The sequence below is a fragment of the Pan troglodytes genome, chromosome 18 (assembly GCF_028858775.2).
Source record: "Pan troglodytes isolate AG18354 chromosome 18, NHGRI_mPanTro3-v2.0_pri, whole genome shotgun sequence".
Classification (NCBI taxonomy): domain Eukaryota; kingdom Metazoa; phylum Chordata; class Mammalia; order Primates; family Hominidae; genus Pan; species Pan troglodytes.
In genome coordinates this window covers 3,066,784-3,080,354 of record NC_072416.2, presented here as the reverse complement: position 1 = coordinate 3,080,354, position 13,571 = coordinate 3,066,784, and the positions used below count along the sequence as shown (strand labels likewise).

Sequence of the window (13,571 nt, the reverse complement as noted above, 5' to 3'; positions counted from 1 at the left end):
GCGGTGGGTCCGTTGCGCTGTGCGCTCCGCCCAGCCCGGCTGCCCTCCCGCGGGTTCCGGCGAGCTGCAGCCTCGGGGGCTCTGCCCCGCCGCGTCCGGCTCCAAGCCTGCGAGGGTCGGCTCCGTTGGTCCGCTCTGCGGACCGCTGTTTGCGGCCTGTGCTGGCTGCTGGCGACCCGCGGAAGGGGACAGGCAGGCCCTGCCCTGGGGGAGCGCACGTGCCGGCGGGAGTCGGGATACACCCGGCGATCTCACGGGCTAGAGCCCCAGGGAAACGGGGCTGCGCGTCTTTGTCGTGGAATGAAGGGAAGTCTGCCTTGGAGAGGGGCGGTCCTGGCCCCAGAACCAGCCGGGGGCTCGCGTGGGGCGGCTGGAGCCCAGGGAGCCGGTGGGAAAGCGGCTCCCCGGGATGAGACAGCGTCCAGGCGCCAGCACCCCCATGACTCTGCCTCGGGGAGGCTGCTGGGGGCGCTCCGCTGACCCGGACACCCAGTGCCAGCCAGACCCCGGGAGGACATCCTTCCATTTCCCTCCTACAGCCTGAGCGATGAGCCTCAGTGGGCGGTGAAGGGATGGGGGGCTGGGGTCTGAGGGAGAAGGGCATGGAGGAGGGGCTGACACGGAGGAGAGCTTGAGCAGGCCCAAGAAGACAGATGCTGGCTCTCAGGCGAGTGTGGTGGGAGGAAAGCCGGATGTCACAGGCGGGGGCCTCTGGCGCCTGCCAGCTACAGGGAAGGCAGACAGCCCCGGGAGTGGGGAGATCACCTTCCTTCTCCAGAAAACAACACACAAAAAGACTGAGTTCCTGGAGGTGACCTTGTGAAGCTGGGGGTGGGAAGCGCAAGTGGAAGAGCCGAGCTCTGGGTCAGGCAGCTGGGCCACGACCTCCACACCCAGGGTAGGGCTGGACACCCATGAATGTTGGGGGTTGTCTGTGCGTGCCCTGGCCTAGCTCCTCCTTAGCCATCCGTGGCTGGGGTCTGGAGCCCCTGCAGGGACAGAGGCAGCTTCCAGACATGGGTATGCCCCAGACCACAGCCCCCAGCTCCCAAGTGCAGAGTCTCACAGGCCTGCCCACGTTGGCCCCAGCCCCACCCAGCTCAGCGTGTCCTGTCTCCTGGGGGCCTGGAACGGCCCTCCCAGGAAAGGAAGGGTGTATGTACACTGAGCTCTAGGGGGAGCTGACAGGGCCCATTCCTGTCCTGCTGCCTGCATTATTCCCTGCACCTAGAGCAGTTACCTAGGAGGCTTACTGGATGAATGCACCTAATTGGACTCTAGCGTGCACTCTCCACTCTTCTTTTTTTTTTTTTTTTTTTTTTTGAGACTGAGTCTCGCTCTTTCGCCCAGGTTGGAGTGCAGTGGCGCAGTCTTGGCTCACTGCAACCTCTGCCTTCCAGGTTCAAGTGATTCCTCTGCCTCAGCCTTTTGAGTAGCTGGGATTACAGATGCATGCCACCACGTCTGGCTAATTTTTTGTGTTTTATTAGAGACGGTTTCACCATGTTGGCCAGGATGGTCTCCATCTCCTGACCTCATGATCTGCTTGCCTCGGCCTCCCAAAGTGTTGGGATTACAGGCGTGAGCCACTGCGCCCAACCTCCCCACTCCTCTCCCGTCCACACCAGGCACTCTGCTTCTTGGCCTTTGGGCACTCTGCAGCCACCTGTACCTGTGTGAACTGGCACTTGCCTGACGGTGTCTGTGATCCACAGGCCCCAGGCTCCTGTAGCTCCTGCCCACCTGCTCACCCACACCGTCTCCCTATCTCCCATGCCACTTTGGCCACCTGTCCCCAGGGCAGGCATGAAGCCCCTGGTCTAATGCTCCAAGACCCATTTGGGCACCGTGGTGCTCCTGTGGCCCTGTGTCTCATGAGAAGACAGCTGGTTGCAAAGCCAGGGCTTTCTCTGGGAGGGTCTGTAGGTGCAAGGCTCAGGCACTTCCTGAGACAGGTGGGTAGAAGCCAGGGTTCTGCCAGGGCCCAGCCCAGGGTGTTTGTGAACAGGTGGACTTGGGTGTGGCTGAAAAGGAGAGGTTGTAGGAAGCTGGCCAGAGAATCAGGGCAAGTGCCAAAGGTAAGGGGGTTGCTCGGCCCACGGGAAAGCCTCTCCAAGACAGGAGTGGAGGAGGCGGTGCAGGAGGGCACACGGGTTACCTCCTTTTCTAGTATTTGCAGAAGTGTTTGGGCTGGGGGCAGATGGATGTAAGGCTATGGGCCCCAGGGAGTGGTCAGGGCTGAAGATGAAAAAGTGGAGGTTGTCCAAGGGTTTTTGGAGGCTGCCCCAGAGGAGCGGTCCTGTGCCTGAGCCCTCAGCGTGCCACAGTTGGGAGAGGAGAGAAGCAGCAAGGAACCTGAGGAGGGGCAGAAGGTGGGAGAACCCCCACAGTGCATGACACCCAGTGGCTGCGCTCCTCACCCATCCTCATCAGCCCTGCGGCAGGCAGGTGATCTGTGTGAAAGGGTAAGTCCCTTGCACGTGCAGCTTTCAGACAAGCTGCCCTGTGGAAGTCCCAGGGCGGCGCTGGAGGTGACCCCCCCCAGGTGTCCACAGAGGGCATGGCACTCATCAGGCATCTGCATCCGCTAACCTAGAGAAAGGATCGTGTTTGTGGGCCCTGCACAGCTGTGTCCCTCACACAGCCTCAGTTTCCCCCTTGAAAGCTGGGGGCTTCATCTGCCTGGGCAGGGCCTCTGGCCTCCACCCCCACCCCGGCCGAGGCGAGAATGGAAAGCCATTTCTGGGGCTCAGCCCAGGGGTCCCTGGCCCTTGAGCCATGGCTGTCTCTTTCCCAGGATCCGAGGGGTTGGGGTGAGAGGAGGCAGCTCACACAGGGCCAGGTGTCCTGGAACACCCCCACCCAGGGGCTTTTAGCCTCGGGGCCTTGGGCTGTGGCTGTCCCAAACCTCACTGGCCCTTTATGCGGCTGAAAGGCCGAGGAGGAAGGCGGAGACAGTGACAATGGGGCCAGTGGCGGGAAACGGTCCTTAGAGACCCCATTGTGCACCCCGCCCGCCGGAAACAGGCAACAAGCAGGACCCTGCAGAGGGGACCCCACACCCTTCGGGCTCCTCGCCACGTCTGGATGCTCAGCACGTCGAAGGGGCCTGAGGACAGAGGGGCCCATTCTTCCCCAAGGGCGGGACGGGGCCAAGGATGACTCTGCGGGCTCACAGCGGCCATGGGGGAAGTCGGCACCCTGCCAGCCTGCAGCCCCTTCCCTCACAGGCCTGGCTCAGAGCCGGAGCGCTGTGCGCCCGCCTGCCCCCACCGTACCCGAGGGACCCTATGCCCCTCTGCCCCTTTCCTCTCCTGCTGAGCCCCAGAAGCACCTGGCACGGGAGGCAAGTGGGAGCCAGCCAGGGAAGCAGGCAAGGGTGCGGGCAAGGACGGGGCTGATGGGCACAGCAGAGCAGAAGCTTGCATGAGTGCAGGTCCCCACGTGCCCCCCACCCAGCAGCGGCCCCTCCCCGGAATGTGGGTGTAGCTCCTCCTGACATCTGCTCTCCCTCTCAGTTGCCAAATGGTCTTGAACAAGATACCATTCCCCTGAGCCTCAGTCTCCCGCCAGGGGCAGGAATTGGAGCCATCCTCACAGCTGCGAGGCAGGCCCAAGGCTGGGCTGGACACAGGAGACCAGGTCCACAGTAGCTTGTGTGAACAAAGTTCTTATTGATAGTCCCCATCACCTCCAAAGCAGTGGGCCCCCCACCCTCCCTCCTACCAGCCCCTCCCCAGCACCCAGCCCCTCAGTGCAGCGCCACCTCGCAGGGGTGGAGGTGGGCAGCACGGGCAGCCTCGTAGGCACGACGGAACTCCTGGAATCGTGGGGCACAGCCCAGCCAGGCCTCCCCGAAGCGGCTCCAGCCCATGAAGAGGAAGGTGCCTGGGCCCGGGCGGACGCCACAGCGCAGTGGAGTACGAATGGAGGTCAGCCCCTGGTCCCCGGATCGCCCCGCCTGGAACAGCGGCGGTGTCTGGCGGAGGACACGGGCGGCCACCACGGTGATGACAGATTCCTGCAGCTCCACATCATGGGCGACCCCATGGATGATCCCGTGAATTACTGTGGGGAGGCATGTGGCTGCGGTGGGCATTCAGGGGAAGGCAGGCTCCAGGCTCCCCCCATGGCGGGGACACTCACCGAAGTCGCTGGTGCATGCGGCCAGGAGCAGCTCAGCATCGCTGCAGGGCCTGCAGGCACCTGGCATGCAGAGGGGGTGGTGAGGAGAGGCCCTGCCCTCTCCCGGCAGCACCCCAGGCCCCGTCCCTTGTCCGCACAGGCGGCAGGAGGCAGCAGGCAAATGAGCAGAGCCCGCGCTCAGGGCCTGATGGCACCTGGGGGTCCCAGAGAGCTACACAGCAGGTGTGCACGCCCTCGGCGACACCTGTACTCAGGAAACACACTTGCAGGCGCGTACCTCCAAGGCAGGAATGCACACAGACATGGGCCTGGGGGCCATGCCTAGCGATCAGCTGTCCTGGGCCGCCCTCCTGCACTCCCATCTGACATATGCACCCCAGCATCTGGGACCCCTCTAGTTTCCCGGATCTGAGGTCTGAAGAGCAGCAGCCCAGCTAGGGTGATAGGAAGTGGGGGCAGAGGAAGGGTGGTCTGGGGTCCCTGGCCCAGGGCCAGGGGGCAGAATAGTGAGAGCCCATCCCTTTCAGGGTCAGGCGCCAAGCTCCAGGAGAGCCAAGCAAGAGCTGGGCCTGGTGCCCTGCAGGGAGGCGAGCGGCGTCTCCATGGTGACCGGGCTGCACACTGGACTTTTGTTGGTTGGGCTGGGGGAGGGGAGAGAGGTCACCGCTGGGCCAGGGAGCCCCGGACAGCTTTGGCCGGAGGCTTTGATTCTGCCCCCACCATCTCTTCCCCCAACCGTTCAGGGACCAGAGGCCCAGGATTGCTCGGCCCGGCCTCCCCTTCCCTCCACTCTGCCCCTGCCAGCTCTTTCCAGAGATGAATCGGGAAGGGAGGGCGGGGAGGCCATCCCTCCCCAGCAGTCCCAGGCTGTGTGGCCTGACAAGCCCATCCAACCCTTGTAGCTCACTTTTTCCCTCTGCAGTGGGGCCGACAAGGCACATTCCCGCCAAGCCCAGGCAGGGTAAGACTTCGGGACTCCCACCCTGTCCCACCCAGACCGCCACTCACCGTCTACGCCGAGACCGTGGGCCTGCGGGGGCAGCTCGGGGCGCCCGTCCTCGCGCAGCTCAAAGCGGAAGGCGGCCACGCGGCGGCTGATGTCCCGGTGCGGCGTGGCCTGCAGGAAGAGGGCCCGGCGCTCGCGGGGACCCCAGCGCACGCAGCGGCCCCCTGCCGGGCCCGGGCCCTCGGCCAGCAGCAGCTCCAGGGCGCCCCCTGCGCGCTCCGCGAAGACCTGGGCGCCCGCGAAGGGCCGCACCGGCCGCAGACAGGCGATGCCGGGCCGCGCTCTGGGATCGGGGCCGCCCAGGGTCAGGCGCAGCGCCCCAGCGGGGTACAGCCACTCAACCGCGCCCTCCGCACAGGCCAGGGCCAGCTGCCCCACGCTGCCAGGCTCCTGGGTGAGGCCGCTGGGGACAGGACGGGACGGGGCGCTGAGACGGGGGTGGGTCCCCGCCCGGCGCAGCCCCCGCTCCCTCCCGGGGCCGCCTCGCGGATGGGGAAACCGGCCCAGCGCTCTGCGCGCTCCGAGGGGCGCCTGGGGGGTCCTAGCCGCAGCGCACCCCGTCCTAAGTGCGGGGACAGCCCCCCGCCCGGGCCGTACCTGCCCCTCCAGCTGCAGCGCTCCTCGGAGTAGCCGGCGCGGGCGGCCGGGGCCAGGAGGCCGCAGCACAGCGCGCAGAGCAGCGCCGCGGCCGGGAACCCCATGGCACGGCGGGCGGCGTCCGGGGAGTCGGGGCTCTCACTACCGCTGCCCCGGCGGGGCGCGGGTCCGGGCGGCGGCGGGAGCAGCCGGGGGCGCCGGCCGCCCGGCCCCGGCGAAGCCCCCAAGCCCGCGGCCGCTCCGCCTGCCGCGCAGCCCCAGCGCCGCGGCCGCCTTGGAGCGGGTCGGGAAGGGGGCGGGGCCTGCGGCGTCTCGGCCAATCGCGGCGCGGCCCGGAACTTTCCGCCAATAGCAGGCGCGGGGCGGAGCGGGGGCGGGGCCGGAGCCCGGGCGCCGCCGGAGGACTATCCCACGGTCCAAGCGCCTCGGGGGTCGCGGGGGGGCCTCGGCGCGGAAGGGAGGCTCCTTGCCCGCCCCGCGCTGTGCGTCTCTCCTTCGCCGCGCCCTCACCCTGGCCTTGCCCCCCGCGCTGTCCCGATCGGAGTCCTGGAGCCTCTGATGGAGCCGAGGTTTTGATGTCCACTGGAACCTCGGGGTGGCGGTAGGGAAGGTGGCCCACCTGGTGGTTCCGCCTCGCGGGCGGCCGGGCCTGCTCCTTCCTAACACTGGGACCTGGGCCTGTTGGCCACATCCCTCCCAACCAGGTCCGGTCCTGCTGACCAGAGGCCGGTGGAGCCCCAGAGGAGAGGGGTCATGACTCCAGAGGCAGGGAAGGCCTGGCCTGGGGGCTGCGCCTTGGAGCGGGGCCAGGCCTCGGGTTTTGGTAAGGCCGTCTGCAGGAGGGGGTCCTGCTGAAGAGCGCGCAGCCCGCAGGGCTAGGCCCCTTTCCTCAGACCTAGCGGCACCCCATAGTTGCCGGATGACCGACCCCGGGCCAGACGGGGCTCCTGGAGGGGCGTGAATGGAGCAGCCACGGGCACCCCTGCAGGCCTGCAGCACACAGAGACACAGGAGCTGGGAGGACACCCCTGGGCCACAGGAGCAGCCCCCACCAAGATGAAACAAGCAGAAACAGGCGATTCGCAAACACACTGTAGCCTCAGGCTGGGGCAGTGTGGGATTCCCAGCATCCGGGACTGCTGAGTTGGCCTGATGGGAGGGAGTGGGCAGTGGCTGGCCAGGTGGACAGGAAGAGAATGGGGGAGAGCAGACAGCCTGGGTCAAGGGCCTGAGGAAGGAGCTCTTGGCAGCCCAGTGAAACCCCAGGGCATGGGTGGTGGGTGGGGACGACAGGTCAGATCACAGAAGGCCTAAGGCACAAGCAAAGGGGTCCCACTACATACTGAACCCCTTACGGACGACGGAAGCTTTAGCCGGGGCCTGCAAGGACCAGCATAGACTGTGCAGCCTGAAGATGTGAACATTCCGTCCCCTGCCCCCAAACCTCCTGCCACCCGGCGCTCGAAACTCATGGTGGACAGATGAGTTCACCAGTGGCAGTCGGACAGATGAGGCCAGATGGCCCAGTGGCAGTGGGAGGCTGGATCCCACTGACCAGGCCCTCCCTCAACCCCAGGGCCCTCCCAGGCCAAACAGGAACAAGGCGCCTACTGGGCTCGGCCAGCCCCTTGCTCTGGGCGAGGTGCGGGTCAGAAGTAGCCATCACAATCCCCAAAAGGTAGAAGACTCCCAAAGGCCTGTCTGCAGCTGAGTGGACAAGCAAGTGCAGTGGGTCCATTTTTTTTTTTTTTTTTTTGAGACGGAATCTCGTTCTGTTGACCAGGCTGGAGTGCAGTGGCTCGATCTCGGCTCACTGCAACCTCTGCCTCCTGGGTTCATGCCATTCTCCTGCCTCAGCCTCCCGAGCAGCTGAGACTACAGGCGCCCGCCACCACACCCGGCTAAATTTTTGTATTTTTTCTTTTTTTAGTAGAGAGGGTGTTTCACCATGTTAGCCAGGATGGTCTCGATCTCCTGACCTCGTGATCTGCCCGCCTTGGCCTCCCAAAGTGCTGGGATTACAGACGTGAACCACCGCGCCCGGCCTCTTTTTTTTTTTTTTTTTTTTGAGATGGAGTTTCGCTCTTTGCCCAGTCTGGAGTGCAATGGCGCGATCTTGGCTCACTGCAACCTCCACCTCCTGGGTTCAAGCGATTCTCCTGCGTCAGCCTCCCGAGCAGCTGGGATTACAGGCATGTGCCACCATGCCGGCTAATTTTGTATTTTTAGTAGAGACGAGGTTTCTCCATGCTGGTCAGGCTGGTCTTGAACTCCCGACCTCAGGTGATCCGCCCACCTCGGCCTCCCAAAGTGTTAGGATTATAGGGTGAGCCACCGCGCCCCCTGGCGGTGGGTCCATTATTAAGCCATAAAAAGGAATTAAGTTCTGGCCCCTTGACACCCACTACAGCCTGGATGAGCCTGGAGGCTTATGTGCTGAGCAAAATAAGCCAGAGACAAAAGGACAAACACTGTTGGATTCCACTTCTGTAAGTCACCTTAGAGTAGTCACGGTCATGAGGACAGAAAGTGGAGCAGGGGCTGGGGAGGGGAATGAGGGGTTGGAGCTTAATGGGGACAGAATTCTGGAGCTTGATTACATAACAACATAAATGTACTCAACAGTACGGAACTGCACACTTTAAAATGGGTAAAATGGTAGATGTTATGATGTATATCTTACAATTAAAAATAAAAACTGTCAAGGCGCAGCGGCTCCCACCTGTAATTTCAGCACTTTGGGAGGCCAAGGCAGGCAGATCACAAGGTCAGGAGTTCGGGACCAGCCTGGCCAACATGGTGAAACCCCGTCTCTACTAAAAATACAAAAATTAGCTGGACGTGGTGGTGCACGCCTGCAGTCCCAGCTACTTGGGAGGCTGAGACAGGAGAACCGCTTGAACCCGGGAGGTGGAGGTTGCAGTGAGCTGAGATCACGCCACTGCACTCCAGCCTGGGTGACAGAGTGAGAGTCTGTCTCATAAAAATTAATTAATTAATTACATAAAAATTAAGGCCGGGTGTGGCAGCTCCTGCCTGTAATCTCAGCACTTTGGGAGGCTGAGGCAGGATGATCGCTTGACATCAGGAGTTCAAGACCAGCCTGGCCAACATGGTGAAACCCCAACTCCACTAAAACTACAAAAATTAGCTGGGTGCAGCAGCTCATGCCTGTAGTCTTAGCACTTTGGGAGGCTGCGGCAGGAGGATTGCTTAAGCCCAGGAGGGTGAGGCTGCAGTGAACTGTGATTGCACCACTGCACTCCAACCAGGGCAACAGAGGAGACCCTGTCTCAATAAAAATTAAAAAATAAATAAATAAAATATAAAAATCGTAAAGGTTAAAGGGTAGACTCGGCCTGGGGCTGAGCACATGAGGTGCTCGCAGAGGTGGGGAGAGGCACACGGGTCGGCCGCTGCAGCCACCCAGCCGTCCAGGGCTGCTGCCGCTTGGCGGTCCCCAGGTCAGCACGGTGGGCTCCAGGCGCCCTCTGGTGGCGGCGTGAGGGTCAGCCCCAGACACCCTCCTGACAGCCTGGGCCCCAGACTTCTCCCCAGGCCTCCCCCAGAGAGGGGCCAGTGTCTGTGGTTGGAGGGAGGGGTTCCTGGGGTGACCTGGTCTGGAATGGCACATGCCTGGCCCCGAGTTGATGCCTCAACCCCGGGCGTCCCTGCCTCCTCCCCAGCCTCATCTCCGGGGGTCCGGTGCCAATGCAGCCACCCACAGGAGAAGCCCTGGACACACACCCCTTCTCCTCACAGCCCCTGGCCCCACCCAGGAAAGCACCTGGCATCAGTGAGTGCTGTGCTGCCTACAGGAGGGGCCTGGAAGGCCGAGTCTGGCCTCAGTTGCTATGGGTACAGGACCCGACTTGCCAGGGTGCTGGTGCTCAGTAAATACCAGCAGACTAAGTGGGGGGTGGCTGGGCAGAGGAGTGCCTGGAAGGCATCCCCAAGCTTAGGTGATGCCGTGGCTGTCTGTGCTGTTTGGGGGCCCCCTCAAGTGCCCCAAGCCCCAGACCCTTGAGTGCCCTGAAACCCCAGAAGGGGCCTCTCTCCATTTCCACCCAAGTCAGAACGAGAACGACAGCAACAAGACATACTCAAGGCAGACAAAAGGAAGAACTTCCCTCAGGCTTTGTTTCAGGAACCTTGGGCCTGGCGCGTGAGGCCCCCCCCTGGAGAGTGCAGAGTCTGGGACAATCATCTCTCCCGCCTGCGGGTCAGCCTGGCCGTGGCCAAACACAGACGCCATATCACAAGGCCCCTCAGCCCAAGGCAGGGCGGCCAGCCTCACAGCTTGTCCCGAAGCCTGACACTTGGTTTCTGTTCCTGTCTTGCCCAGAGGGCCCTTGGAGCTGCAGCCTGAGGGGGTGCTGGGGTGGGGGCGGTCGAGACCCTGGTCACTGCCACATGGTTCCCACCTTCGGCCACTGCGTTCTCCCCCCAGACACAGGTTCCGGCCTGCGGAGGACACCAGTGCTGCATTTGCCATGAGCAGGGCCCCAGCAGTGCCTGGCACAGGCAGCCCCACGTCCGGCAGGGGAGCGGCTGCGGACAGGTGGCTGCGCCATGGAGTGCCGAACAACCCGTTGGGGACACCACAGTGCCGGGCACAGAATAGCAGCTGTCACGGCCAGGGCAGGAGCTGGGCTGGCTGGGGCCCTGGGGGAGCAACATCAAGGACGAGGGGAGTTGATGGAGGGGGCAGGACGGGAGCCCCAACCCTGGGGAGAAGAGGGGCAAAGGCCCTGAGGCAGACGGAACTTCGAGTAAACCAGGAACCACAGAGGGTGAGCCCTGGGGGCTCCTTGTTTGCTTGAAGCTCCATCTGCCTCAGAGCCTTTGACCTGCTACAAAGGGGAGGCGGGTAAGGCAGGCCCCACCCAGCCCATCCGCCCTGAGGGAGTTGGGGAGTTTGGACGCACCGGTGAACAGGATCCCCCAGGAAATGGGGAGGAAGCCTAGAGAGAAGGGCCAGATCGCAGGCCAAGACCCCCGCCTGTGTCTCTGTTCACTGGCAGCGGAGCGAGGAGAGAGGTGTGGGCTGACCTGAAGCCAGCGCCTCCTGTGTCCCCAGCTGAGCCCTGCACGGGATTGGCCAAATGTGCTGCTCTGCGGCCGCCCTGCTGCCCCGTCCCTGGGTGGAGCTGGGGTCTGGGACAGTGAAGATGGCTCCCACAACTGAGGGGCACTGGGTACCAAGAGCCTGCCAGACCCTGGGCCACCCAGAAACACGCTCTGATAGTGCAGCTGTGAGCACTGGCCTGCGTCCCCTCTACCCAGCCGACCTACGAGGCTCAGGGTGCTTGGGGGCCCATCAAGGACATAGTCCTAGCTGCCAACTCATCCAGGCAGCCTGCACAACCCCTGGCTCCCCTCCACCGGCCACCTGCCCCCCTGCACAGGCAGGATCCGGCCTCGCCCACCCACAGGCCTGCACCTCCGGGCCCACGGCAGCAAGATTCCTATCTTGGGGATGCTTTCCTCCCTTTGCCGAGAGACTCACCCCCCCACACCTTGCCTCTCTTCAAGGAGCCGAAAATGCAGCTGCCGACTGATTTGCTGCGGAGCTAAAAATAACTGCCGGGCTCCAGCCAGGGCCCAGGAAAATATCCCATTGCTAGGAGACAACCGTTGCCGGGAGACCGCCATTGCTAGGCGACGCGTGTTGCTATGGTGATGGCTGGGCCCTGAGTCATCCTTAGCCTTGATAGGGGGCGAGCCAGGCAGGGAGCAGAGCTGGAGGGCATCAGAGAAATCCCACCGCCCATGGCACTCAGGGCACCCCTAACGGCTGTGAGGTTCTCATGCCTATGGGTGCCCATTCTGGCTGTGGAGGGGTCGGGACGGCCAAACATACCCACAGCCTGCTGCTTCACATGGATGATCCTGGGTGCTCTCGGGCTGTGCTCCGGGCAGGGGGCAGGGGCAGTGTGGGGGGGGATGGTGGCGTGGCCATCTGGCCCCCGGAGCAATCACTTTGCTCTCCAGTGTGGGGATATCACCACAGGTGCAGAGCTGAAGTGAATGTGGGTCCCCTTGCAGTCCTCCAAAGTCTCAGGGCAAGATGTACCAGCAGCCTCTGGTCCTCATCCCCATGGCTCCAGAGTGCCCTCCCAGCCACCTAGATGGGAGACTCCTCAGTGCTGAGGCATCAAGGCAAGGGGTGGACCCAGTGAAGTATGCTCCTGGTAGGGGTTCTGCAGGAGAGGGGCTCTCCAGGTGAGGGGTGCTCCAGGTGAGGGGTGCTCCAGGTGAGGGGGTGCTCCAGATGAGGGTGCTCTGGGTAACAGGGTGCTCCAGGTAACAGGGTGCTCCAGGTGAGGGTTCTCCAGGTGAGAGGGTGCTCCAGATGAGGGTTTTCCAGGTGAGGGTGCCCCGGGTAACAGGGTGCTCCAGGTGAGGGTTCTCCAGGTGAGAGGATGCTCCAGCTGAGGGTGCTTCAGGTGAGGGGTGCTCCAGGAAAGGAGTGCTCTGGATGAGGGTTCTCCAGGTGAGGGGTGCTCCAGGTGCCCTCCGGAGCCCAGGCACATACTGCCTCCCATATCAGTCTCCAGGACCAATGGAGGGGTGCGGGCCTGAGCAGTATCCACATCCCCCAGAGGAGATCGAAGTCTGCTGAGCAGCCCCCTTTGTCCAAGCCACTTCCCTCTGGGGTGTGAGCTGTTCTCCAAAGGTATCCTCTACAAGGGCCTCCCGCCACAGGAGGCGATCCAAACTGCTGGTGCCAGTCACCTTTCATGCTGCTGACGCATCGCTGTCTCCCTCATTCGCCAAATTTGCCATGCACCTGTGACGTACTGAGCTGGAGGCTCAGTGCCCAGGGACAGGGTGGTGGGGAAGAAGACCGCACCCTGGCCCTCAGCAGGCACAGTCAGCCAATAGCTCATCAGACGCACCATCAGACACCAGGCAGACACAGGCTGAGAAAAGAAGGTCCTTGGTGCTGGGGAGGTGAGGACACGGGTCTGTGGCCCTGTCCACCTGAGGGAGGGCACCTAGGGGAGAATACATTAGCCAAGGTCAGTAAGGCAAGTAGTCACCCAGGTACAAGTGGCAAGGGAGTGCTCCAGGCGAGAGGCCAGGAGAGGAGTGCTCCAGGCGAGAGGTGCTCTAAGGGAGGGGTGCTCCACGTGAGGAAATGCTCCAGGAAGGGGTGCTCCAGGGGAGGGGTGCGGCAGGGGAGCTCCAGGTGAAGGGAGGGGTGCTCCAGGTGAGGGGTGCCCCAGGTGAAGGGGTTCCAGGTGAAGGGAGGGGCGCTCCAGGTTAGGGATGGGGCACTGTCCTGGCCCCAGAAGAAGGCCAGTGTGGCTGAAGCTTCATCCTCAAGGGGCCAGGTATAGAGCGAGGCTGTGGGCCAGCCGTGCCAGGCACTCAGGGCTGTGCAGTCTTCAGCAAAGAATGGACAGGGCCCTGGGAAGAACAGGACCATGTCTGCACGGCAAAATGACCCCGCTGCACCCTGGGGAGAAAAGGAGATGGGAGAGGGGTGGAGAGACCAGTGGGGAAGTAGCTGCCACCAGCCATGGTGGAGACAGACAAAGTTGCCCGGCACAGGTGGGGTGACAGAGGTGGAGGGTAGGTGGGTCACAGCTGGTGACAGAGGTGGAGGGCAGGTGGGTCACAGCTGGTGACAGAGGTGGAGGGTAGGTGGGTCACAGCTGGTGACAGAGGTGGAGAGTAGGTGGGTCACAGCTGGTCACAGGTGGAGGGCAGGTGGGTCACAGCTTTGGAGGAGCACGGCTGGCCTTTCTGTGATGATCTTCCACACACTCTTCCCTGCTCAGATTCCCCACAGGCAGGGCTAGCTTCTTGGGCC

The 13,571-nt window shown here is 63.2% G+C and overlaps 1 protein-coding gene across 2 annotated transcripts; it reads right to left on the bottom strand.

Moving 5' to 3' along the window:
• Positions 1-1,469: 1,469 nt before the first annotated feature.
• On the bottom strand, positions 1,470-6,025 carry METRN (meteorin, glial cell differentiation regulator). 2 transcript variants are annotated; one of them, XM_001156928.8, is made up of 4 exons: positions 5,750-6,025; positions 5,155-5,555; positions 4,147-4,206; positions 1,470-4,068 (listed from the first exon to the last, which is right to left on the bottom strand). In XM_001156928.8, exons 1-4 carry the CDS (start codon positions 5,851-5,853, stop codon positions 3,752-3,754), a joined length of 882 nt encoding a protein of 293 aa, XP_001156928.1. In that variant the 5' UTR covers positions 5,854-6,025; the 3' UTR covers positions 1,470-3,751. The 2 variants fall into 2 exon arrangements, with proteins under 2 accessions (XP_001156928.1, XP_054524580.1); XM_054668605.2 differs by lacking the exon at positions 4,147-4,206 and having other exon boundaries at positions 3,655-4,068; positions 5,750-6,005.
• Positions 6,026-13,571: the final 7,546 nt, after the last annotated feature.

Bases quoted from the DNA above. Each gene is read 5' to 3' on its own strand.
- METRN (XM_001156928.8), bottom strand. From the start codon at position 5,853: ATGGGGTTCCCGGCCGCGGCGCTGCTCTGCGCGCTGTGCTGCGGCCTC. The intron at 5,556-5,749 runs GTACGGCCCGGG...TCCTGTCCCCAG, and splicing joins CGCTGCAGCTGGAGGGGCAG to CGGCCTCACCCAGGAGCCTG. The intron at 4,207-5,154 runs GTGAGTGGCGGT...TCTGCATGCCAG, and splicing joins CCACGGTCTCGGCGTAGACG to GTGCCTGCAGGCCCTGCAGC.